Raw genomic sequence first — 27,655 nt, 5'->3', positions numbered from 1 at the left:
TACATGAAACTGCTGGCCAGGTCATCTAGGGCTCTGAAGTAAGGTGTCATCAGTATACCAATGACTAGTATTTCTCTCATCATATTCAAGGGAAGCGGTAGAGGTGCTGAACCCATGCTTGCAACAGTAAGGGACTGTATGGAGGCCAATAAAATGAATTTAGTGGTAAAGTAAATCCGTTTTGACTTTGACTACCAAACTTTTAGAAGACATCTGAAGGCAGCCCTGTTTAGGGAAGCTTTTAATGTTTAATAGGTTATTGTATTTTAGTGTTCTGTTGGAAGCTGCCCAGAGTGGCTGGGGAAACCCAGCCAGATGGGCGGGGTGTAAATTATTATTATTATTACTATTATTATTATTAATAATAATAATTTACTACAGGGTCTATGCCAGGAATAGACTAACAATATCTGTACCTCTTAAGGGCCCTTGAGTATCTACAATTCACCCACAAATGCCAGGAGCAAAGAAATAGATGTAACTGAATTCATCTGGATAGCTCAGTCGGTAGAGCATGAGACTCTTAATCTTAGGATCGTGAGTTTGAGCCCCACGTTGGGCAAATGATTCCTGCATTGCAGGGGGTTGGACTAGATGGCCCTTGTGGCCCCTTCCAACTCTACAATTCTATGAAAAAAAGAGCTAACACAAATGAGACAAGACAAATCATGCTGGAGAGAGAAACACCCCAAGGCTCCCTGTCAATCTCACATGAAGGAAAATTCATTAGCAACCCAAACATGGCGAGGAGAAATTGGACGGCAGTAAAATCAATTCCAAACCCATTAAGGTCCATACCTGTCTCCTGACTGGCCCAACGACTGACAACTGCCAGATATAGAGTTTTCAGCACTGCTTAAAGGATCCAGCATCTAGAAGAGGTCACAGAAAGTCAAACTCAATATAATCTAAGACACAATACAATACGAAAAGGCAGAATGGAGAACTCTACCAAGAAAGTTGGGAAAGGGCTATGGCTCAGACAGAGAATGTGCTACACATGCAGATGGTCTCAGGTTCAATCCATGGCATTTCCTGATAAAAGCTGGAAGAGACTCTTGTTTGAGACCACAAGAAACTGCTGATAGGGTAGAAATTACTAGGTGGACCAGAGGCCTGACATGGTATAAAGGCAGCTTCTTATGTAATACTCAAAGATGAGGAGCACTTTACTGAACTCACACATTGTTCATTGGTCTCTGGAATGAATTCTCCTTCGCTGTTGATGCTGGTGTAGGACCCCTGACGAGCGATTCGTTGCTGCCTCTCTGGAACATACCCTGGAGGTGGTGAACTTCGACCTGTGGTCTGAGAACCTGAAGATTATGAATTGCTTATTAAAAGGATGCACAAGGTCAAGAGCACCTGAGCGGAGGAGGGACAGAATTGTTCTTTCCTGCACTTTTGAAAGACTTAGGGACAATGTTATTCAAAGTAACTGCAAAGAGACAACCGAGAGACTCGGAGTGTATCCTATGATATTAGATAACTGACATGTTGGCAGCCCCATCCACCTGTCAAAAGTGGCTTGTGGAGGGTGGGGCAGTTCTGCGTCCAGTCCATTGGCCGGATTCACTTCCCCACCCCTGGAATAGAGAAAAGGCTATTCTTTAGTGTGAATTTCTTCTAAACAAAAGGCCATCATTTTAGACCTGCTGCACTTGACGCTTAGTTCAATTATTTTATGGAAATTCAAATGTGGGCTGTTGCCAACATAGGAACGCTAGAAGTTGTGCTGTCTAAATCCCTTAGAAGTATTTTCTCTGTTACAAGGTGTGTTTTGGATGCTGCTCTGCAGTTTAAAAGTAGTTCCCCCCCCCCCCCCCCCCGTTCTCACATTTGACTATTGACTCTGATCATTTTTAACACTTCTGGCTTCTTTTCTTTAGTTCTGCTTGATTCACATGGAAGCAGTTAGATGAAACTATTAATTTAAGTAACGAATTGCCAACCTTCTCGGACCAGCAGGCACATTTTGAATTTTAAGAGTGTGCTGGGGGTGCCTGTCACAAAATGGCTGTCATGGGGGCACAATGTAACTCAACATTAAAGAGATTAGAGCCATCACTACCTTCTCCACCCTACCCGAGACAACCTCATACTTTGTGAGAGAAGTCACCTATGCCTTGCTGGTTCTGAGAATCTTCGCACTTTATATTGTCAGTATGCTGAAATACCCAACCTCAAGCAGAGCTGCCTCCGTATGACTGTTTCAAATTTTAAAATAAGCCTGCAGATTTCTCTTAAAATTTTGGGTTTAAAGAGTTCCAGGTTACCAAATTTTAAAGGATAATATATATTTAGCATGTACAGTGGTACCTCGGTTTAAGAACAGCCCTGTTTATGAACTATTCGGTAAAAAAACTCCGCAAAACTGGAAGTAGTGTTCTGGTTAGTGAATTTTACCTCGGTTTACAAATGGAACGGTGGAAGGGCACCGGTGGCGCGAAGCCTCATTAGTGAAAGCGCGCCTCAGTTTAAGAACAGACTTCTGGAACGGATTAAGTTCGTAATCAGAGGTACCACTGTACTCAAAGAGAATTCTTTTTGTTCCTTACAATGAAAACTTGCAATACACTAGCACCATCTTCTGGCTAATGGAGGTAGCAGGAGGCTATGATATTTTGTTGTGAGTTAAGGGTAAGACCCTTTTCAACCCATGAAATAAGGTTTTCAAGTAAGGAATTAAGCCCTCTTTCAGGTCGAGAGTTGATTCTCTTTTTTGAATGGAACACTTTCATCACAATGACCAAGATGACCCGTCATAGCACCATCCCTCACTCTTTTGAAGATCACCGAGATAGGAGTGTATCAAATTATTTTATAAGTATTTTTTTCTTTACGAATTGTTTGAAGGCAGACACTTTATCTGCTTAAGGGTTAGTTCCCCATGCCTTTTAAAACTGCGCTTGTAAATCCATTATTACTTTTATCCTGTTTTTCTACAACAGCCTGCACCTGAAGCAAATAAAATGTTAAAACACAAATATTTCTTACATTAACAACTAAGCAGCAGCATGAAACCAAGAAAACTTTAAAAATAGCAGAGCAATAATAGCCTGCCTGAGTGAATAAGTCTTCTAAATCTACCTAAATGAAGAAAGGAAAGGAAGCCTGCTGCATCTCCCAGAAGACTGCTATTCCAGAGTCTTGGTGCCACCACTGAAAAGGCCTGCCTAACATACTTCCAATGGTAAGGGGTTGGAGAGCAGGTTCTCCAAGGCCAGTCTTAGGTTCCTGGCATCTGTCTGTCTCAGGGGACAATGGAGAAGTATGCCTTTGGGGAGGGGGTGGACTCAGGGGGTAGACAGGCAGAGTCATATCAACAAAGGTGCCCTTGAAATTACCAGGTTCAATGCTATTAAAGCAACTGGAGGAGGAGAGGACAGAACAGATGTGACCCTGTGGGAAACTCAGTAAACCTGCTGTATCTGGAACTCAGTGCACAGCTGAATGGGACACAGCTGTGGGCAGCCTAAGGAAGGATCAGCCACCTTGGGCCTGCGCATAAAAAGCAAGTCTGGAGTGAGAGACTAAGGTTACACCGGCTGTTTCCAGGGAACTTTTCTCGTTGTGAGACTTTTGTGAGTGAGCTGAGAGTTTGTTGGATCCTGAGTGAGAACCCGGAGGCTGAGAGGGGAGGGTGCATGAGAAGGAAAATGAATTGAGATATATATATTAGCAACTTTGTTTTAATGTAACATTTTTATATGTAACTGTTTTTTGTAATATTTTGTTTAAGTTGACTGTTGTTGCTTCAGCTTTTTGTACACCGCTTAGATATTTTGAATATATTAAGTTATATAGAAATAAAATAATCAATAAAATCAATAATCTATTAAAGATTTCAAAAATAAGCACCTGTGCTTTAAATTGAGCCCAGAAACAAACAGGTAACCAATGTAGTCAATATTAGATCGCTGTCATATGGTACAATTGTTGGCTTCCAGAACATTCTAGTAGCCACTGTTGGTAACAACTGTAGACTCTGGACCATATTTGAAGACAGTCCAACACAGAGAACAGTGCAGTAATCCAATATGGATGAATACAACTGATTTGGAACAAAAACTGGAATCAGAGCCCAATGTCATGGGCCCCTTGGCTCGGTCAGGATCCGGCACACACAGCTCCAAGCTCAAGAGGAAGGAGAAGCAGCAGATGTGGGGCTGGAAGGTCCTCCTCTTGTGGTTTCAAATGTCAGAGAGAAGGAAGATGATCTGCTGGTTCTCTCCCATGCTGCTGCTGCAGAACCTTATCCGGGAGAAGGAAGGACTTCGACTAGCCAGAGGGAGAGGCTGAACAGGAAGAAGTGCTGGCAGAGCTGGACAACATAGTAGTGTCACTGAGAGACAGGTGCCACTTATGAAGGCGAATCAGATGTACCCACCCTGACAGAGCACGTATATGTGTGCATAGCAAAACCACAGGCAGAGAGAGTCTTGAGAGTGAGCTTGCACCACTCCCATCTTTAAAAGTTTGGCAGGAGGAGCATATCAACCGCTGGTACAACATCACAGCTTCCTTTAAGGATATGAACCACTTGGCCTGCTCATGTAACTTAGAACCTTGACTCCTGGACCATATGTTTGCTTGTGGACATGTACTGCTATTAGACTGAATGAAGACCTCTTCCTTACTTTCAAATAAGAGTTGCTGTCATTGGGTTTGGGGATGGGGGCCTGACACCTAAAACCTAAAGTTTTTTGTTCCAATAATGTTGACTTTCAAGTCAGCAGCAAGAGACTGTCCTAGAAGACTGAATTGTCCTCTCATGATTTCTTAATGTTTCTCTCCACATGTATCTGCGTGTGTGCGCTCAACTGAAAATGACGGTTCAAATATCTGACCAAAAATGGAAACTTTAGAGGCTGTAAGTCACAGCCTAAAGTGTTTGGAAGAACAGAATTGTTGCTAGTATAGACTGAAATTTGTACTAGTACTCACTGATGGACAAGTGCCTGCTTCTGGTTTCAGGTGGCTGGAAGGCAGTGTTCACATCTCCCATGGATTGAGAAGTTTTGATTCTGACTTGCTTTGGCATTCCAGAATGGGATGATGAACTGGTCTGTTAGGGAGGGAGGGAGGAAAAAAATAAGCAATTTGAGTTTGGAGGGACTTAATATTTTAATTCCAAGGACAAGCAGCCCAGGGAGGAAAAAAGGATCGTTGCAACTAGAAATGCAGTCTGAAATATATTCCCATTTGCTCTGGGGGGTCAGATCATGTAGTCTGGTGGTCTATACAAAACAGTGGGCTCCACAGATGTTTCCTTTGCTTTCCAACTGGGATGATAAAGCCTGCTTTCAATTGTTGGGTTTTTGATTTATCGCAACAAGGCTCTGAGTGGAACAGGAGACCAAACCCACCTTGTGGACTAGGCATCGCTGTTTTGCTTAATGACTGGTAAGGGCTTATAGCAAAAATGAGACTGCAGAACATCACGTTATTTTTACTTACATGGTTTCTGTCCTGAGACAGCAGTAATATTCTAAGGCGTTTCACATTTGCACTTCGGTCTAACAGATCTATTGCCTTATCGAGGTCATCTTGACTTTTCAAAGGAATAGATAACTACAATGCAAGAAAACAGGCACTCAGTTAGTAAAAAAATTACATTTTAAATCCTCTAGGCAACAAAGGGATGAAATAGTGAGACAGCAAGATAGAAATTTAAATGCTCTTAGGTTGAATTATGTATACCTACTTGAGAGTAAGCCCAGTGAACTAACAGACTTACTCTGAATTAAACTTACAAAGGCTCAAGGCTGTAAACAAGTTATAGTACCCCTGAATATCCGGATATATTTCTGGTTGTGTTATTTTTGCGGGCAGGTAATATTCCACCCACACAATCTTCTTGATACAGACTGCAAAAAACTCAAAACCGTCTCAGAAGGGCTGGAGTGGGGGTTAGAGAGAGGAGAGAATAGAACAGACCTTTATTGTCACTACACCACCTGTGTGCAGTGCATTTAAACGAGCCCCCCTCCCCCCCATACACTCAGTCTTAGCACTCTGTGTGCTTGTTGGAAGTCAACTACATCACTAATTTTTTTTTTCATTCAGCAGCCCAACAGCCCACGGGTGTTAACCTGTTGGTGCGGCTGACTATACTTCTGTATCTCCTGCCCGAAGGTAGGAGATTAAAGAGGTGCTGGCCGGGTTGTGAGTCGTCCCTAAGAATTTTCCTCGCTCTCTTGAGGCAGATACAATACAGTGGTACCTCTGGACGTGAATGGGATCCGTTCCGGAGCCCCGTTCGCATCCAGAAGCAAATGCAGCCCGCGCCCGCGCGTCGTGATTCGCCGCTTTTGCGCATGACCTCATTTTGACTGTCTGCGCAAGCGGCGGAACCCGGAAGTAATGTGCTCCGTTACTTCCGGGTCGCCGCAGCGCGCAACCCGAAAATACTTATCCCGAAGCTACTTCAACCCGAGGTATGACTGTACTTAACATCTGTTTAGTGATTTCAAGTGTTTGAAATGCTATGTATTATCGCGTTCTAATCTTTAAAAAACATTCCTGTTAAGGGTAAGTCAGTGGGTTGTATCCAGACTTAGTCATGCTTGGAGTTGGTTCAATGAACTCAATTCTGTAAGCATGACTAAGTTTGGATACAACACAGTATAACTATTTGCCACATTGCAGACTGTGGTGGTACAAATGAACGGGCAAGGTTTCCATCTGCTCTGCCACCTGAAAAGGGAGCCGGTAAAGGGCTCATATCTTCAGCCCACAAACACACTTGCAAACTGCCAATACTCTTTGGTAATATTGTCCCCTCATGGGACTACCTTGATCTGGGCAAGTGTGTTAGTTGTCCATGTGAAAAGCTACTTTTGCCTCTTTTCATGCCCCCACCCTTGCCAAGGTGTATGGATTTTTCAGTGTGGTGGAATTTCTCCTTGGATCTGAACAGCACTGTTTGAGAACAAAATGTGGGCGTATTTTGGTACCTCGTTATTCATGTAATGGAGATCTAGCGGCTGCCCAAAAACCGTTTTCACTTTCTGCTGCACATCTTCATAGTGGACAGGCCGGGCAAAAGCAATAATTCTGAATGAGATAGAAAGATACTGATCATACAAACAGAATGAGCTCTAAACAATCCATGCAACAAAAGCAATTACATAAGCAGCAGTGTTTTCCCTAAACTGTTAACCAACCATGTGCTGAAATTCTTAGGTGCTCATCAGCTTCACACACATGATAATTGTGCATGAGAATTGACAAAATATCAATTTAGAAGATATTCTGGCATATAAACAGTATATAAATTAATATATAGTCCTACAAACATGAAAAAGCAAGCAAACAGAATTAAGAAAAATAAACATATGCTACTCTATACAGCATGTGATACCCTTGCAGTAATGCAAAAATATTATATGGCTGTACAGTATACTAATTGTGAAATTTGACTTTCTAAAGCCTAATAAATAGTGACTACAGTTCAAAAAATCTGTTTTATTGTTCATTTTGGGTTCTTTGATAGTATGTTTATTTGATCATATTTATAATTGTCCAGATTTTTCCAAACCAGTTTACTATTGTTGTGGGACCTCCAGCTCTCCATTTTTGGCGCTGCAGATTTTGGTAAGTTAACTATTATTTTGAGATCTACGCTTTGTACTTGATCTTCCAAGCATTCGAAAAATATTGCTTGAGCTCTCCATAACATGCATGTTTGGAAAGCAAAGTTAACTTAAAAACCTACTATGTTCAACCATCTAAAAATGCTGTCTTCATTATTAAAAAAAAAACCCACACACAACTCAGTAGTCTACAACGTTTTTTATACAGTAATGAGAAACCAATCCAATAATAAACTGAAATTATAATACTTGGACACTGTGCACATAGCTTGGCTCACATCTGCACTGAAACTCCTTATGAAAGGCAAATAGCTCATTAAACACGCATAAGCATTTGAGCTTCCCCACCCCGCCACTGGGTTTTTTCAGAGCAGCAAAGTCATGATGGATTGGGGTAATTTTAGGCAGACCATTCCCGACTTAAATATTTGTGGTCAGAACTGGCAGCTTTGCTGAAATCAAACACATAGAAATGCATTTTGAGAGCAAGTCTTACATAGCTGCATAATTACTGCTTGCATACAATTGAGCTTTTCTTTTCAGTGGGTATGTAAGACAAGCCATACCCTACCGAGTCCCCCATGCCATTTCAAAGACACCTGCTTGACCAGGAAAACATACAAGATGATCGCTAAGGGGGCTGGGGTTTCACTTCCAAGTTAGTTGCTGCACTGTGCTGTGTTGCATTGTGGATCAGGCTGCTCCTGTTGTTGACAAGAATGAACTTCCAGTGCCCCCATGTTACTGGAAATGTAGCATCTCCCGGGTGTGGCTGCTTGTACATATTTGTCATTTTGAATTTCAAAGTGAAGGTTGCATTCAGCTAGGTTTTACTTCAAGATCCACTGAAATTAATTTACCCAAGCTATTCACGCCCAAGCACTTCAGTGGCTATAATCACAGTATCACCAACCCTAGATACAACTCAAACTCTTTTTTTAATCACACAATCTTTGTATTATCTCTTTGAATATTTATGTTTGAATGGAATATATATATATATATATATATATATACACACACACACACACACACACACACACACATTCTCAGAGAAAACCACCACTATCCCACTTAACTTAAAAATTATATTTATGGTATGGAAAGGTTTGGGGGAAGGTTTTTTTTTACTGTGTTATGTTCATTTCATCTGGCCTTTTATTCTGATTCCTAAAAATATTTATGTACCACCATATCTTTTTAAAAAACACAAGCAGTTTACAGTTTATTTATATTTAATGAAAACACATTAACATTTAAAATCAGAGCCCATCGACTATTATGTAAATGTATTTTATTAATTGTCTGCATAAGCCTGGCAAGCATAGAAAAGTCTTCACCAGGTGTTTAAAGGTTGAAACAGAAAGCATCTGCCCCAAAATGTATAATCCCTGCAAAACATGTGACTGTAAACCAACATGGTGCCCCCTCCAGATATGGTTGGACGACATCTCCCGTTATCTGTGACCACTAGCCATGTGGACTGGGGCTGATGAGAATTGGACTAACCCCTGGAGGTCACCATATTTGGGAATAAGCTGTATTGAGCTCAGAGGGTAAGACAAATAAACATGTATTGAACTCACAGGGACTTACTTCTGATCAGAAATGTCTACTGGCATCCTATGTGAAGAATATCAAATGCCCCCAGAAATTTGGAATATTTCTGCACAGGACTCAAACATAAAATGTCTGTGCCTAGGAACTGAAGTTGGCTCTGCACAACCAACATCTTAAAGCTATAATGCTGGTGTTCACAGATCAGAAGGTAAACAGTCTGCATACCAGTTACTCTGTACTCCCCTCGCATAACCCCACAGAAGAACAGGGATCCACATTTGGGCCATATATTCAAGATTGTGGATTGATGCGTGAGCTACCCTGATGTTCTTATGTAAAATGTGGGCAGATCTTTTCCGACCCTTTTCTTGCTTAGTTAGAACTTTAAGACTGGATACCACCCAATGTTTCTTCCTTAGAGAAGGCCTATTGAAATCAATGGACAGCCACTGATTTCAAGGTGTCTTCTCCGAATATCACTTAATTTTAACTATGTATGACAGGGAGGTACAGGGAGCCACATCTGGTGTCGTAATGACAAGGTGAGTTAAGGTGACATTTTAGGGGAGGGTAAGTGACACCTGTTTATTTAATTAGGGTGGTATATAAATTCAATAAATAATAATAATTAAAAGAGCTCAGGCTAATAAGGATACATTAAGGTCACTGCGTGTAGGAGCCAAACTCGGTAACATATTGTAACGCAGGAGAGAAATTCTAGGAGTTGGAAGTCCATAGAAAGGCTACTGTTCAGCACTACCCCAGCTAACGTACCCTACTTATGTATTTTTAATTATTGTTAATAAAAATGGTTACTTAAGCTGATAAAAAATACAAATCAAATACACACAAACAAACAGTACATTCTGTATTATTTTTCATTGCTCTCCTAACAAATTGAGCCAGGTTATCTACTGGGTATCGCAAACATTTGCAATTTCTACTGGATTCCAAATGCAACTTACCTTATAAAGAATGCAACAGGATCTTTCTTGTATTAGTCAGGATGTTGATTCCTCTAATTTATCCCTATCTAATTTATCACCGGTTATCAAGATTCTTTAGCAAACAACTAATCCCTTCATTAAAACCAGATTCAAATTATACTAAGCACACAAAATGTACCCAAAATATAGTTAAGTATGTGAAAAGAAGACAAAAACTTACCGCTTTTCCCCATTATATTCAAACTTTATCCGGATGTCATTCTGCCAAAGAAGAGATTGTTAGTTCACCTGCTATATGTTTGGGCATTTCCTTCCTTCCACAAAACAATAAAATATATTAGTGAGTTAACTACAGAGCAGAAGTTGTGGATTTGTTTGGATTTGCTGTAACTACTCTGTGCAGTTAATTTTAATTTCTTCCCTTTCATGAACCCTGTTTGGTAAGCTATAATATAATTTCCAACACAGGCCTTAAGACTATATGGCAAAACTGAGGTTAAGTCTCGGGGCACTTTGGAATTTTGAAGGGGGAAAAGGCATGTCGCTCCAGATTGTGCGTCAAACTAAATCTGATGCTAAGTGTACCATGCTTTTTTAAAAAATAAAAATATCATCCACATCTTCAGAATATGGATGGTTTTATTGGGGTGAAATCAGAGGCCAATGTTTTTGAAGGAGGAGCACCAGACCTTCTTCTGTGTTGTCCTGTAAGGAAGGAGAAGGGGGTTCTCAATGTGGCTGCTGGCTAGACCCCAGAATGTTCAAACCTTTGGGGCTTTTGGAGAGTGTGCTACTAAGGCTTCCATTCCAAGGAGGACTGGAATAAATGTGGAGGAAATTCATCTAGCCTCCCCCGCATGGTATCATGGAAAGATTGCTACATCTCTGAAAAATTGGAGCTGAAATGCAGCACAACAGTGGAGCGTCTCAGCCATGCAACTAGTCTTGTCACTGTCTTGGCCAGAGGTCACATGCGAGTAAGGATTATGAACCCCACACCTTCCTCATAACCTATAGCCTCACTGAACGAAGTGTCCCAAGGTTCCTTTCAATGTATATCTCATGCATGCCTCCTCATGTTGGGTATGGTAGGAGGTTTGAGCACGGAATGTTCTTGTTTGCTTGTTTTGTTAACATAATTTAAAGGTAAAGGTAAAGGGACCCCTGACCATTAGGTCCAGTCGTGGCCAACTCTAGGGTTGCGGCACTCATCTGGCTTTATTGGCCAAGAGAGCAGGCGTACAGCTTCCGGGTCATGTGGCCAGCATGACTAAGCCGCTTCTAGCGAACCAGAGCAGCGCATGGAAATGCCGTTTACCTTCCCGCCGGAGCGGTACCTATTTATCTACTTGCACTTCGACGTACTTTCGAACTGCTAGGTGGGCAAGAGCTGGGACCGAACAACGGGAGCTCACCCCGTCGCGGGGATTCAAACCTTGACCTTCTGATCGGCAAGTCCTAGGCTCTGTGGTTTAACCCACAGCGCCCTTAACATATTTTACACACACCTAAAAATATAAATGTCTCCTCAATTTCTAATAGTACAGGACGGGGGGAAAGTTTGCTTACCTGAGCCTTTTTGTCCTCTGCTGCACACACACACTGGTTGCTCAGGACAGCTGAGTTGCTGGTACTGTGCTTTTTCTTAAATGGGAAGAAAAAATACAATGTTACATTTGTAAATGAAAAAGGGAAAGCTGGACTTATAATTATGTTCCCCTCTGGTCAGCAAGCAGGAGAGGAGGCAGCAAGCAATAACTGCACCCTGTCCAAAAGATGGAGCTGCAGAAAAAAACTTGACCTCATTTGCAAGGAAGAGACCCATCTAAATTTCAGCAGAATCAATGTTACTAATAATTCAAGCCATCTGGAAAGCTACATAACCCACCATGACAAACAGGAGCGAAACATGAAAAAGACAGAACTCTTTGGACAGAAAGGCATCCAAATTGGTCCCTAGGTGAGGTTGGGACTGCACAACTCTCTCCTATCACGTGTCTTCCCAGTGTGAGTGAGGCTGCCTGTTCTCCAGCCTGCTGACCAGAGAATTTCACGTTCTCTGTCTGGAAGCAAGAAAAGCAGGCAGCAAAAGAATGTCCAAAATAAGGCTTAGCGCTCAAGTTAGGATAAGAGGAATTATAGTTGCTGTAGCACAGGTGGCTCACCTGTGTGCCTCCAGATGCTGCTGAACTTAAATTCCTACCACTCCTTGCCATTAGTCATGATGGCTGGGGCTGATGGGAGTTGTGGTTCAGCAACATCTGGAGGCACACATTAGTCAGCCCTGGTTTACAGTATTAGCTGAAGGACTCTCCATGAAAGAAGGCATCTGCAGTGGCCAAGGAATTAAGTTTGAATAGCTATGTTGAACTTTCACTACGGTCAAAAAATCTCAGAAGGGTTGGCAGATGAGCTTTCCTGCCACTGATTAGATTTTGAGCAAAGGGCTTAGCAATGAAAGAGGAGTTTAACCATGAAGGCTTGGAGCATTTATTATTGCAATAATCAGGAATGTTTCTCTGAAGGCAAAAGCAGAAAGCACTTTCTCTCTCTCTGTGTTAGACTGCTTATTTATAAGATACACTTTAGTGTGAGACTCCCAGGGTGGTATACAATTTAAATAAGAAAAAAAAAACCTTAATAAAAGCACAGGAGCAGTAGCTGGCACTGCCATCTGTGGGAGTAAGAGATAATTCTTTGCTGCCCTGGTCTCCTGCTTGCTGATGAAGGAAAAATTAAAATTACCTGTGCAATAATAAGAAAAGCAGCTGGAAGGCTAAAATCAGAGGCAGGGAAAAGGAAAAGGAAATCCAAAGCAAACATTCTAATTTCGAAATAACAAGACCACCCAACAAACGGCAAACATAAGGCACCACCTTCTGACCTGCCTTGGTTTTTATTAGGATAAAATTGTGAAATCCATTTGGCTCAGCAGGCATTATGTTAATAACAGCCAATTACAAGGCAGGCAAAGCAGCAGCTTTCAGGAACATACTACCTACCTGTCTGTTTGAATGTGGAGAGTCTTTGGTTTTCATGCTTTCAAAACCAGACAATCTGGGGCGCCGGCTCATCTTGAGTGCAACCAAATCCTTCATGATAGATTTCAAGGCCTCCTGTTCATCTGTAACAATAAATGAGGAATTCTTTTGAGCAGACAACTTTTGGATGGAGAGGGATCTTTCTTTCTTTCTTTCTTTCTTTCTTTCTTTCTTTCTTTCTTTCTTTCTTTCTTTCCTTCTGCTCTCAGTCCAATACACATCACACAAAGATGTTTTACATTCCTTGCAAATACAGTGGTACCTCTGGATGCGAACGGGATCCGTTCCGGATCCCTGTTTGCATCCCGAGTAAAACATAACACGCGACTGTGCGCAGGTCGCGTTTCGCCACTTCCACGCATGACGTCATTTTGAGCATCTGTGCGTGTGGCGAAACCCAGAAGTAACGCGCTCAGTTACTTCCAGGTCGCCGTGGAGCGTAACCTGAAAACGCTCAACCTGAAGCATATTTAACCCGAGGTATGACTGTACACTAAACTACATTTGCCTTTAAACATTTGGATCTAAAAAATAGCTAGACTGATTCAATATTACCCAACACTAGTTAGGGTCATTTTCCATTTCTTATGCTTGTGCATCTATCCTAGCCTGTCTCTGCTTCCTCCTCTTCAGTACTGTCAAAATTTGCCTTTTCCTAACTATCTACTGGGGTGGGGAGAGAACCACTTTGTTGTGCTTTCCCTGGAAAACACTACCTAGTCGGCCTTCCTTTGGCACTTTCTTCTTTTGATCAGTTCAACAGGTACGCGCGAAACTAATCTCTTTAACTTTCAACTCAGGTTTCCTCTTGCTTTTCACAACAACACTGAGGTCTTAAAGCTTTTCACCTCTCCATTCTTGCCCCTATCTTCCCTTATTGTACTTCACCCCTCCACTCAGTCACCATATTTTTCGCTCTGTAAGACGCACCAGACCACAAGACGCACCTAGTTTTTGGAGGAGGAAAACAAGAAAAAAAATATTCTGAATTTCAGAAGCCGGAACAGCAAGAGGGATTGCTGCACAGTGAAAGCAGCAATCCCTCTTGCTGTTCTGGCTTCTGGGATAGCTGCACAGCCTGCATTCGCTCCATAAGACGCACACATACTTCCCCTTACTTTTTAGGAGGGAAAAGGTGAGTCTTATAGAGCAAAAAAATACGGTAATCTATTTGTGGCTTTTGCACCTTCTGGCAAGTCTACTTCCAAAGCCTGGAACAGTTCTCCCACTTCTCTACACATCAAGCTAAGGTCTTTTCTTTGAAAAGCCTTTCCAATACCATCATATTACCTCCTTTTCAAAACCTTTTAATGTAATATTATGACTCGCTGTCAGAACATTTTATCAAACACTGCCTTCCACTGACTTTTTAGAGGCATTAAATGCTAAAGAATGGTAACAAGGTCACATCTTAGTTCCATGCAATCTGCAGTAAACAGTTGGCCATGTATATTAAATACTAGTCTGAGCATCTTCTCTTCTTGATAAGAGAACATGGCTGCATTTTGCTTTTAAGCTAGACAGTCTTTGCTTTGCATTGTCAGGACACCTGACATATAAATGGAGAGTCCTTAATGGTTCAATGAAAATGGATCCTTTTTACTCGATGTGGTATAGATTTCTCTCCTATGCTAACTCAACTGAACAGCCCACTAAACTCCCTGCTCTACAGACAAGTATGTGGAGAGGTTTTACTGAGAACTAAATTGGCCCATCTTTTTCTTCTCATATGCAATAACTGAATGCGGCAATGCATTTTCTGTAGTTTACTGGGATTGAATTGGCTATTTTCTGTAGCTTATTGGGGTTTTTACCCTGCCTCTGCCTCTGTATTTTATTTTTCTACTTTTACATGTCTTTTTATTTGCCACATCCATCATTTTTATTGTACAGTCATACTTTGGTCCTCGAACAGAATCCATTCCGGAAGTCTACTCGACTTCCGAAAATGGACAAAAACCAAGGCGTAGCTTCCGATTGGCTGCAGAAGCTTCCTGCACTCAACCGGAAGCAGTGAAAGCTGCATCGGACATTCAGCTTCCAAAAAACATTTGCAAACCAGAATACTCACTTCTCGGTTTGCGGAGTTCGGGAGCCAAAACATTTGAGTTGCAAGGCAATCCAGAACCAAGGTACAACTGTATTCTGTATGTTTATTCCACCAGAGATCTACAGCCACTGTGTCAATATCTTGTTTCACTAATTACATGAAACCCTTCAAAATACTTATTTAATGGCCTGCTCATCCATTATCAAAGAATATACAGAGGCACTACAGTCATATAGTTAATTACATAGTCTGTGTCTCTTATGCATTCAATGATCCCTATTAACAATAGTGATGATACAAGTCCCACCAAACTCAATGCAACTTATATCTGAATAATCACATATAGGATTGTGCTGTTAGACTGCTTGATTGTCTGCCAGCAGGTGTTAGAATAATGGTTATATAAGCAATCATATTAGCAGCCCAGTGTCAAAATAATTGTTTTGCAAATCCAGCTGTTCAAGTAAACATCTCACAACTGCAGTATGGAATATAAATTAAGGGGTTTTGGTTTTTTGTTTTTGCCAAAAAGTAATTGGGAAGTTAGAAATTTTATTGGGTGGTGTGTTACAGCATGGTTACAGTGAAGCTGTGCTGGCAATTACATAAATAATGCCACAAAAACAAGGCACGTTCCCAGATCCCATTTTCTTGTTCGGATTGGATTCCTCTTCACTGTCCAGTAAAGACATTAAGATCAAGAAGAGTAACCTGGTTAGTTATTGGTTTGTGGTGGGCTTTTTCAATGCTGGCACTGATGTTGTGAAATATATGCCCTGATTAAAAATGAGAGGTCCCATTGTATTGAAAAAACACTTTTTACCCAGGCATTCCCTTGATCTCTCAACCAGTCCTATTTAAATTGCTATGCTGTTTTAATGTGATGGTTTTACTGCATATTTTAAGGAACTGTTTCACTGTGTATTTTAACAATGTTGCACAATTGGTTTTTACATTTGTAAGCTGCTTATAGGCCTTATAACTATGTAAATAAATAAAGGGTACACTAGGCCAATAAGATCACACAGTGAACTTTAGGGTCAAGTGGGGATGTGAACCTGAGTATGCCTAGCCCTAGTCCAACATGCTAAATACTACATCAAAGTGGTTCCTACAGTTCAGGGCAAAAGGCAGGGTTATTGTAAGAGGTCTTGCAAAAGTATATCATCAGAATATGTGATGATATACCACCGAAGATGCACTATTCCAGGTGCTACATAAATCAGAAGTGGGGAAGTGAAGTAATATATTAGAGACATGCCAAAGGAGTGGCAACACTTAATGCAATCTCAATTATATCAAGTAGGCCCAAGGTTTTCACTGCTGCAGAGATGCAGATCTGTGGTCACAAACCATGAGTATTAACTCAAAAATGTACTCATGACCATCCTCCTCCACGGAAAACAAATTACCCTGCCCCAGCACGTGTTGAAAAAGGACCAGCTCTTTTTATACTCCTATAGGGTTGTCAATTGCTCAATGGCTGCAATTCTAGACCCACTTGTTATAAAGGGAGGGCTCAAACTGAATTCCAGTTAAAAAGCAAATTGCTTAATCTGCAATTAGTTACGGATCTAGTATCAAATTTCATGTTATCCCATTCCTGCCACCACTCATGTGTAGCTTTGATTTTTCTGTTACCAACTAGACTGGGGAGCTGTCCAACAGCCCAGAGAGCTTAATGTTTTTAGGAATGTGCTCTTCAATTTCTTCTTCATTCCTTGCTGTCAGCTTGTATTTCTTTTAGCTAAGTTTGTGTTCCTTCTTGTTCTCATTTGAACAAGACTGATATTTTCTGAAGGAATCCTTATTACCTCTAATGGCTCCCTTGATTTATCTCTCAGGTGGAAGATGAAGATGCCTAACCAGCTACCTTCATGCCTTCCAGGTCTCTCTAGTCCTTCAGGAGATGATGTGTCGGTAGAGCACACCAGAAAGCATGGGAGATGGACTCCCAGTCTCCTGGGAAGATTATTTACCACAGGGTTTTGGGGTGTTTACCGTTGTGTTTGTGTCTTCAAGGCAAACTAAAGCATCTGCATTTGAAGTTGTTCTCCATGTCTACTCTTGCTCAGATGACCTCAATGAATTGGAACCTGTAATGTACTTTCAGCCAGATTAGCTTTAGATCACAGACAGAGAACAAATTAGATTTCTGAGCTTCTATACTGCAAAAAAATCCATTATCTATGAAGTAAAATGCATTTCATCATACACGGTTTTGTCAGTAAAGCAATTTTCTACTATACAAAGGACCTGAATGTTCCCATCAATATACTATTAGAAACTGACATGACCAAACTACAGGATTTTGTATTTTTAAAGTGAATTTCTTTGCTATTTTCAGCATCTGGGCATGCGAAGAAGCGATTTCCGGCGCCGCGGACATGCACAGATGCATGGGGATTCGCCGAGCGGGCGGCTTGGTTCGGGGGCAGCTCATGGGCTGGTTAAGCGACCCTCATGGGCTGCTTCCGGCCCACGGGCCTTAGGTTGCCGACCTCTGCTCTATACTGTATATTAATCTTATGCTCCTCTATCACCCGCCTCCTACATGGCCAACATAAACTTTGCACTCCAATGCAAAAAATCATTTTTTACAAAAAAGCTAAGTATTGCAAGAAACCTAGAACACAAGGTAATATGGCTGAACTGACTTTCTGGGGTGGGGGAAGGAACATTTAAAACAGCATCTTGTTAAGACAATGATGGACACAAATGCTTCTTCGTGCTTTCCTTATAATTGCTGGTCTACAATATTAACTTTCTGACCCATGCAAAGCTATACTTGTCCACTCCTCTGTTTCATGTACAGCTATAATTAAGGCCTGCATAGAAGTCAAAGTATACCTTCCAAGGAAGTTTTGTTTGCTTTCTCTAGTAAGTCATTAGGGAAATATTACATGTAACCTGACAAATGTCATGGATTCATTTTCATGTTTGTGACAATGAACAGATAATGCAGAAATGACTATAAATGAAGGTTTGGCAGTTGTTGAACAGTGTAGAGAGGCAGAATTTTGCAAGGTCTCCAGTAGGTCTGGGAGAAACAGTTAAGCTTTGTGCTGGAATGATGTTGTTCAGGAAATGCTTTTCATGTTTTAAAATCCACACTCCACTTTATATCATTGATAAAAAGGAACTGGTACATACAAGGAAAGCTACTGTGTTGTGTCAAATGTTTATTTTGGTTAACATTTAGAACTCAACGTTTCTTCTTCAACAAGGATGCAAACTAACAAAACTATAAACTAACAAGAGTAGAAACACTTCCAGAACTTTTGTAAATACCGGAAGCCTGCAGACCAATATGCTTGTGCAAGAAAGGAAAACCGAGCAATATTCATTTATTTGTCTTACAAGAATTCTGACACAGAAAAGTCAAGCTTTAAGGCACCTGGGAACCTCCTACAAAATAGACAGATGTAGTCTGAAATGAATAAAATCCACAGATACATTAACTCTATGCTCCAATTCATGCTTATAGAGATGCAAGTTCCCAGTTTTCAATTCCATGATATAGCAAAGTAGGGACAAGCTTTTATGTTGTTATTTGAAGTGTAAATGCTTATGGGATGGGATCTTTATCTTGTGAACTGCCCTAATTATCTTGTGAACCACTCTGAAATCTTCAGATGAAGGGCAGTATATAAATTTAATAAATCATCTTCATCATCACAAATCCTATTTAAGTGAGAAGCTAAATGACATAAACCAAATAGAGCTAGCACTACTCAACTATGTCAAACAACTGTCACATCTTTATGTGAAAGTGAATCACATTCATGACAACAAGCACTATTTCTTTAAAATCATACTGTGCTATTTGTAAACAAGCTGTTGCTCTATAATAGACTAATCTTTATACAGTGGTACCTCCGGTTACAAACTTAATTCGTTCCGGAGGTCCATTCTTATCCTGAAACCATTCTTAACATGAGGCCCGGGCCTCTGGCGTGCAACTTCCACTCGCATCCTGGGGCAAAATTTGCTTCCAGGAGCACCTACTTCTGGGTTAGCGGAGCTCGTTACCTGAACCGTTCACAAGGAGGATGGTTCGTAACAAGAGGTATTACTGTAGACTGTAAGTTAAAAAGATTGGAAAAGTAGATGAGTAACTGCACAAACCTTAGAATATCTACTATCTCAAGGAACTTATTTTGCAGTCAGTGTGCTTATGATTGTGACCTGAATCTCAACACTGTAGTGGAACGTTAAATTTCTTTCTTGCAGAAAAAGGAATGCATTTGAGGTGCTGCTGACCCCTTTTATGTAATAAAGAATGACATTCTCAAACCCATGTTTCCAAACTTGGCTTTATCCATGGAAATAAATGCTTCTAACCTTGCAATGTATACTATGTTTTTAAACATTTAAGCCATTACATAAAGTGCACTCAGTTCCAATTTACTGGCAGAAATAGACTGTTAAAAATGTTATACTGAAGGAGGGTGAGACATTAGAGGAAAACTGAGAAATCTACTGGAATCTACCTTTGGATCTTGGAATAATTATAAATCTAAATCAATTATAGGATTAACTGTAAAGCTAATAAAGGTAATTAAAAATCCTGTTTGCTAATTTTTGTGAATATAGCTTAATATCATTTATCTTAATGTTAATGGATTCAACAACTCAGTCTAAAATGGAAGATAGCCAGATCTACTATATATTTTGGAAAGTTGTTTATCTATTATGCTTTTGGACCGTGTAAGATATCCTTAAGATGGTTTCTGAGATCAAGAAGCAGGTTTTCATCTATGTTTGGCACCATTCTGAATCAAAATGGTGGACTGAAACTTTCAAACTGCACTGCTTGTAAACTCCACTGATGTTTTGTTTTCTTATAATTTCAAAGCAACACCAAGTATGAGGCTGCAAGTAGTTTATAAAGAAATGATATCATGGACATCCCTGAAAATGACTAAAATGTTGAAAGAGGAAACTCAGCTGTTGAAATAAAAAACTGATGCCTGTCATAGCTAGACAAGTAACTTTGTATTTAGGGTTGTTAACAGGCAAGAAAATACAATTTAGCGCTTGACTCACTTTACTTCCTGTAATTTAACTATGTTTGTAGGTATTTTTTTCAAGATCTAAAAGTTATTTCTAAATTTCAGCACTGGCAATGCAGTTTGTCTACTTAAGGCTGTAGAAATAAGTTCTGCATACTGAGCGTATTTTCTACATTTCTCTCTAGGCCAATGTTGAATACTTTGGCTGAGAGGTTTCCATCTATTTTATCATGATTTTCTTCACAAATAGTTAAATAAAAAAATTATATATTGGAATTAGGTTGTAGTCTTTTGAACATTAGTCACCTTTGGGGAAAATTAGTTTGGCCCTCCTGCTTTCTTCAGAGAAGGTAAGCAAAATGGTTGCCATGGAAATATCTTTCTATTTCAGCAACTTTATTATTGGAACACTGATGTGTTTTACTTGCATGAATGAGTACTCCAACCATGTGTTGTATTATTTAAGCTTTTTTTATTACTCTTTTTTGCTATGTCTATAGCATTGTCAATGACCAAATAACATTCTTGGGTACTCTGTTCATGGAAGGTGCCTCCCACCAATTTGAGGTGATCCCCTTTCCTTCTTCAACCCTATGCAACAGCCCACCAAATTCAGGAGGATACCACAGCTCTCAGGAAAGGTTTTGTTAAATTGTTTTTATTAAAGATTTTCTTTATAAGGGGCTAATAGGGCTGTTGGAGAGGAGAATGGCCTAAAAAGTCACTTTCCACCATCTTCTTCCAAGCCATTTCCCCCCCTAAATGGGGTCACTGAACTCTCAATCATATCAATCATTTGGGGTTGAGAAAAGCTAAACTGGGTTTTATTTACTTTTAACTGGAATTCATAATGAAGCCAGATTTTTTGGCATCTAGGCTTCTTCATAAAGAACTCAGAATGATTATTTGTTTCCTCGTTCAACAGCATGCATGAGAAATGATCCAATACAACATTCAATTATAATATACAGATGCCACTTTCTTATTAATAGATATGGTTGTATCCAATGAAGTTATCTCATTAGTGCAAGGACTTACTCTCCTTGCATCCCCTCCAAATCTGCTCTAGAGGGGAAACCCGCCCCCACAGTGCATGGGTAGAAAAGTCCTGTTGCAAAGGTGGGAATCTTTGTACTAACTGAGCAGCTTTGTTGTATACAGCCCACAGTGCAAAAATCCAAAATCTGTCAACATAAAAAATGCATATGGCCTGTCAGAGTTGATTACCCCTTCCATAAACCCAGAAGGTTTTATGTTGGGGTTGGTTTTTTTTAATAAAAAAAACTGAGTAAAAGTCTCTCTCTGTTCAAAGGGGGAGCATGAATGGGAGAAAACTGCAGTATTCCAATTATAGAACACAGCCTAACTTCTAACAGTTTCCAACTCCATATTTTGATTCCAATACTTGAGAATAAACTCAATGGTGTCCATTTCTAAGTAAATATACATAGATTCAACTTGTAATATACATCAAGCATGAAGTTACCAGATCACTGTGGCTAGGCCATGGGTAGGCAAACTAAGGCCCGGGGCCTAGATCTGGCCCAATTGCTTTCTAAATCCGGCCCGCAGACGGTCCAGGAACCAGCGTGTTTTTACATGAGTAGAATGTGCCCTTTTATTTAAAATGCATCTCTGGGTTGTTCGTGGGGCCTGCCTGGTGTTTTTATATGAGTAGAATGTGTGCTTTTATTTAAAATGCACCTCTGGGTTATTTGTGGGGCATAGGAATTCGTTCATCCCCCCCCCCAAATATAGTCCGGCCCCCCACAAGGTCTGAGGGACAGTGGACTGGCCCCCTGCTGAAAAGGTTTGCTGACCCCTGGGCTAGGCTATCCCTGTCCAGGAACAGGCACAACAGGTGAACCAACTGAAGCCCTTTATCTTCCCATTTGTTGTTTTTTAACACACATACACACTTCAGCTTGAAATTTGATCTGGTTTTCTACTTCTCTACTGTTTTCCCCCCTTGCTATAATTTTGTATGCTGTTACATTAGTTTGGAGTTTTGTAAGCTGCCCTGCACTTTTTTTTGAAGGGCAGGATATAAATTTACCGACTAACTGAAGTTCTGTTGCACTCTATGGGAGGTAGAATGAACCTTTGGTCTCAATTTAGCAAGGCCCTCCCTTGCATCCTTATTTATTTATTGTTTTATTTAAGATGATTAACAGAAAGACTAAGTAGCACCTACAAGACCACACAGTTTATGAACTGAACAAAAAGCCCACATCTATGCCCAATTGTTTCCCAAATAAGCACAATAGTTTGCCTCTTAAATTAAAATATTGCAAAACCACCTAACAGCTATGAAAATGTAACTACATCCATAACCTAGATTAGGTTTTTGTCTCCAACTATGCAGACACAAAATTTTGCATTAGTTGAATGTTTTCGAGGAAAGCCCACCATGCAAGCTCCAAATGATCAAGGCACCAATATAACCAGGTGTCATCACAGGAGCTCTGAATGATCTTAATTCAGGTTTTCCATATTGAAGGCATATTCACTGTAGATTTTAAAATCCCTTCAGTTGACAAAAGTACTTGATTACAGATTTACTCACACACTAAAAAGCATGGTAAGTCCTCTTCATACTGTATTTTAGGTGAGCTTCCACTTTTCTACACACTTCTTATCAGTGAGTAGATCTATTTCTATGCCCAGCTAATAGGCACAGGACCAACACTACATGATTTATTATCTTCAATGTATTTTTCAAGTAGTGGTGGTGTCATCTATAACCTGTGGCTGAATCTGAACAAACACCTTGTATTATACTTGATGAAGTAATTTTAGGGCAATGCCAACTTTGTTGGAAAATGCATGCTTCCTCATATCACAAAGAACTGATTTTCTGAAGGTTCCCTAGATTTTAAAACAGAGAGCATGTGTCACTTTCCCATAGCACATAACTCCCACCAGTTCATTCCTCTTTGGGTTCAGAGTGCATCCCACTTTTGGGTCACTGTAGCATTAGCCAACAGATTCAGTTTGCATATTTTAATATTTTCAGGACAGGTAGTATGCAAAACAGCCAAAGCTCAGAATTCAGCTAATTCACACGAACCACAACAAATTACATTATGCCAACCTCTGAGGAGTATCTCACTTAAAAGTATAACTTTCAGACTATTCATCTACAAAGGAACAAAAATAAATAACTTTTGTGCTATCACCTCCTTTAATCATATACAACTTCACCTAAAATGTGAACAAAGTGGACTAGAGCCTTTGGAGTACTTGTTCAAACACAATCTCCTCTCTCTCATTCACACAAACACATTTAGTGTGTTTCAAACTGTAGCATAGGGAGGTTAATACATACATGATTTTTGCAAGACCAAAATTCAAATTTTGTCCATTCTGCAAGCCACCCCAAACTGACTGAAAGTGTTATATGCCTTAGGCAACTCCTTTAACAAAATGAACAGCACATCTGCAACCTCTTCAGAACTCAAGACCTACTGAGCTACCAACATTTAAAAAGTACTGTCTAGATTTTTCTCAAATTTATTGTTTCATCTCCTTGAGGTTCCTTCTCCTTACAATCAAGTGGTGTGTAGATTTTACGAAACAAATAAAGTGAAATAATGAATAAATAAATAAAACAGCAAAAACATAACAAGACATACTAAGCTACCCGATCCTTGCCAGGACAAACAGAGAAAAGAGAACACTATTATACTTTTGCCCTGTGATTGTCTCCTCAAAGCATTTCAACAAAGGGTGCTTGCAAACCAAAAGTTTAGCTAGTTCAAGGATGGAGATCACCTGTTGCCCTCCAACATCGGGAGAGCCACAGGTCCCGTCCCCCCACTGCTGTTCTGGCGACAGTTTAACCCCGTATCATGTGGCCATTAACACAACCAGACCTCGCCAAATAGCAGCGCTAAATATAAGGTCAGTGCCTCTGGCTGTAAGGTTGGTGGTTCGAGCCCACTCAGGGACGGCTGCGGGCAGGATGCCTGCTTTGCAAGGGGGTTGGACTAGATGACCCTTGGGATCACTTCCCACTCTACGATTCCCCTCGTCCCACCAGGGAAAACCAAACAAACTGTGCCCGTCCTTCTTGCTACTCTGGAGATGATGCTACTCATCTAGAGATGATGGATGGCGGCTAACAGATTGAGGTTGAATCCTGACAAGACAGAAGTACTGTTTTGGGGGGACAGGAGACGGGCGGGTGTAGAGGACTCCATGGTCCTGAATGGGGTAACTGTGCCCCTGAAGGACCAGGTGCGCAGCCTGGAAGTCATTCTAGACTCACAGCTGTCCATGGAGGCGCAGGTCAATTCTGTGTCCAGGACAGCTGTTTATCAGCTCCATCTGGTACGCAGGCTGAGACCCTACCTGCCCGCAGACTGTCTCGCCAGAGTGGTGCATGCTCTAGTTATCTCTCGCTTGGACTACTGCAATGCGCTCTATGTGGGGCTACCTTTGAAGGTGACCCAGAAACTATAACTAATCCAGAATGCGGCAGCTAAACTGGTGACTGGGAGCGGCCGCCGAGACCATATAACACCGGTCTTGAAAGACCTACACTGGCTCCCAGTATGTTTCCGAGAACAATTCAAAGTGTTGGTGCTGACCTGTAAGCCCTAAACGGTCTCGGTCCAGTATACCTGAAGGAGCATCTCCACCTCCATCGTCCTGCCCGGACACTGAGGTCCAGCACCGAGGGCCTTCTGGCGGTTCCCTCACTGTGAGAAGCCAAGTTACAGGGAACCAGGCAGAGGGCCTTCTCGGTAGTGGCACCCGCTCTGTGGAACGCCCTCCCACCAGGTGTCAAAGAGAAAAATAATTACCAAACTTTTAGAAGACATCTGAAGGCAGCCCTGTTTAGGGAAGCTTTTAATGTTTAATGGGTTATTGTATTTTAGTGTTTTGTTGGAAGCCGCCCAGAGTGGCTGGGGAAACCCAGCCAGATGGGCGGGGTATAAATATTATTATTATTATTATTATTACTCGAGTTTGACCGACTTCCTCCCACGGTATTACCTCCCCCCGAGCTGTCCTCAATAGGAAAGCGCGCGCACCCTCAGCAAAGCATATTTAACCCCTCACATCCCCCCCATCCCTATTAAAGGCAGCCCCCTCCATCAGGGCTTCCTTGACGACTCCCCCCCCAACGCCGCCCTGACGTCAATACGTCGTCGGCCTGACGCCCGCAGCTCCCCTCACAACGGCCACCGGCCGAGTTCCCTCACCCATCTTGGCGGCCGGTTGGGGAGGGGGCGGGGGAAGCGCCTCTGGGGATGTGGGCGCCGTCAGCCGGTCGCCCCCCGCCGCCCGCTCTTCTTTCGCTCCGTCTTTCCCCTCCGCGCCGCTTCCTTCCTTTTCCTCCCCTCACAGCAGCCGCCTCCGCCTCCGCCTCCGCCGCCTCATTCCAAGGCTTGGGCCTCAGGTGCCCACTTCGGCCAAGTCCTTCCGAAGGCCGCGGGCGGACGGGCAGGCAAGGCAGCGGCTCCTCCTCCTCCCGCGCCCGCCTTCCGTCGGTCTGTTCGACTTCTTCCTTCGGCGACGCGAAGACTCCCCTCTCGGCGCGGAGGTTCTGAGGCAAAGCCTCGTAACCGCTCGCGCATGCGCGCTGCCTTGGCTTGAAACACACGCGCGCGCACTCACAAAACCGCCCACTCCCGAAACGGTTTTTCTTCCCCCGTCCCTCAGAGAAGGCAGGAAGCGCGCGTGCGCATTGGCGGAGTAAGGCGGAGCCTCTGCCGCAACTGTCAATTGTAACGAGAGAAGCGGGCAATAGGAGGAAGATCTCGGCCAATCAGGCTATTTCCTTTGCGCCCCACCCACCTCCTCTTTCACCCTCCCAAACGCACGTGGGCAGCCTGGTCCCAAGTCTCGAAAGGGGCATTTATCCTCGTGAACTCCTACAAGATCAGCATAGCCAGGATTTTTGTTGGGGGTGGGGAGGGCAGGACTTGGTTGGAGGGGACAGGGCTTTTGTTGGGGGGAGGGCAGAACCGATGTGATTGGTCAATTTCTATTGTTTTACTTGATCTAGGGGGGCCCGCTAAGCCAGTGAAGATCAGTACATATTTGAAGGAGCAGCTCCCTTCACCACCAATAAAATTCATATTGAGGCCTCCACACCCCATACAAATGCAATCAGTTTGCTGTTTGGTTTGTGAGTTTTTTGGGTTGCCTTGGGCAAGACCCAGCGACGACTAATAATAATAATAATTAATCTATTTGGTAGAACTAGTTACCTTGCAATCCTAACCGCACCAATTCAGCGTCAGCCCTATTGAATTCAGTAAGTCTTATTCCTAAATAGGTAAACTCCTATTATACATTTCTTCAAAAGCATTTAGCTTTTATAAGACTCTTGTAGAACAGGTTGTTATTTTAAGATGCATCAGTTAACTGATTTATGGAATGTTTTCATGTTACCAACTTTGCCATCTTTTCAGTGACAGCAAAGCCTTTATTCTCCAGATCATTTGCTCATCCTCATGCTGGAAGCTGGTGGATATTTCATGTGTGTCTTTTTTATTATTATTACCATTTTTTACCTCTGTTTTTGTATTGTTTTAATGAACTTCCCATTGCATATTGTGTCTTTGCCTTTTAAGGTACTGTAAATTGCTGTAGGACTTCTTTTGGGTGTGCAAGAGATGTAATACTGTATACTACCTGAATGATAATAAACTTACTAGTACCTTTCTGGTGTGTTTTAAAAAGTTTTTAACAATGCAAAAGATCCTGCTCCTTTCTACATCAGCATTTCAAGTTGACGGAAAGTTCAGAATGGCTTCTACTGGGGGTCACACCATAAACAACCTTTATAAGCCTCTTTCTTGTTTAGCAATGTGTCGTTGCAAGACAGGAACAGAAAATGCAATTCCTGCACATTAGCATTCATTTGTAAGGCTAGATTTTCTTCCCCCAAAATAAAAGCTTCTGGCCACTTTCATTTATAGACTTGTATGATGGATTATTTTATAAGTGGCACTCTTTCATACTTCTGGAACCATGGAAAAATACATTTTTAAGACTGTTCTCTTGTTAAGTGAATGTTTAACAAGATAAAAAGAACTGTCTGGGTCTTATTCATGCCTTCCCCCTTACATCACCATGCATTTTAGAAATGTTCCATTTTATTAAAACGTAAGAAAGGCAGAATACACACAAAAACTAGGAATGGAACAAACAAAAGTATACAGAGAAAGGAAGATCAGTATCTTTAAAATTCCAGCATTCTACTTCAAACCTTTTAAAAAACTGTCTTACATTTTTACAGTGTTTAATATAATTCCAGAAAGCAGGTGTTCACAGATCAAGATAAGTCCATCTCATTATAATTTCTCCATAAAAATCAACTGGGAATATTGCAACAAGTTAACTATTGTCCGCCACATAAGGTAAGATTAAGTCTAGTTCAGTAACAACTTTCCCCAATAACACTGGGTAAGAATATATATATATGTAA

At 41.4% G+C, this 27,655-nt stretch overlaps 1 protein-coding gene across 1 annotated transcript in view; it reads right to left on the bottom strand.

Moving 5' to 3' along the window:
• The window catches only part of MAP3K3 (mitogen-activated protein kinase kinase kinase 3), a 36,556-nt gene extending 10,632 nt beyond the window's left edge, over positions 1-25,924 (bottom strand). The window contains exons 1-9 of the mRNA XM_080976748.1: positions 25,422-25,924; positions 13,108-13,229; positions 11,675-11,749; positions 10,326-10,366; positions 6,960-7,059; positions 5,461-5,574; positions 4,948-5,068; positions 1,183-1,316; positions 799-872 (exon numbers count right to left, since the gene is read on the bottom strand). Of these exons, the coding sequence (XP_080832874.1) occupies positions 799-872; positions 1,183-1,316; positions 4,948-5,068; positions 5,461-5,574; positions 6,960-7,059; positions 10,326-10,366; positions 11,675-11,749; positions 13,108-13,229; positions 25,422-25,425 (785 nt within the window). The 5' untranslated portion in view covers positions 25,426-25,924. The remainder of the gene's footprint in view (positions 1-798; positions 873-1,182; positions 1,317-4,947; positions 5,069-5,460; positions 5,575-6,959; positions 7,060-10,325; positions 10,367-11,674; positions 11,750-13,107; positions 13,230-25,421) is intronic.
• Positions 25,925-27,655: the final 1,731 nt, after the last annotated feature.

Source organism: Podarcis pityusensis (genome assembly GCF_964106645.2).
Source record: "Podarcis pityusensis genome assembly, chromosome: 13".
NCBI lineage: Eukaryota > Metazoa > Chordata > Lepidosauria > Squamata > Lacertidae > Podarcis > Podarcis pityusensis.
Note: the sequence above shows the minus strand (reverse complement) of the source record. Positions and strands in the feature narration are given on the sequence as shown.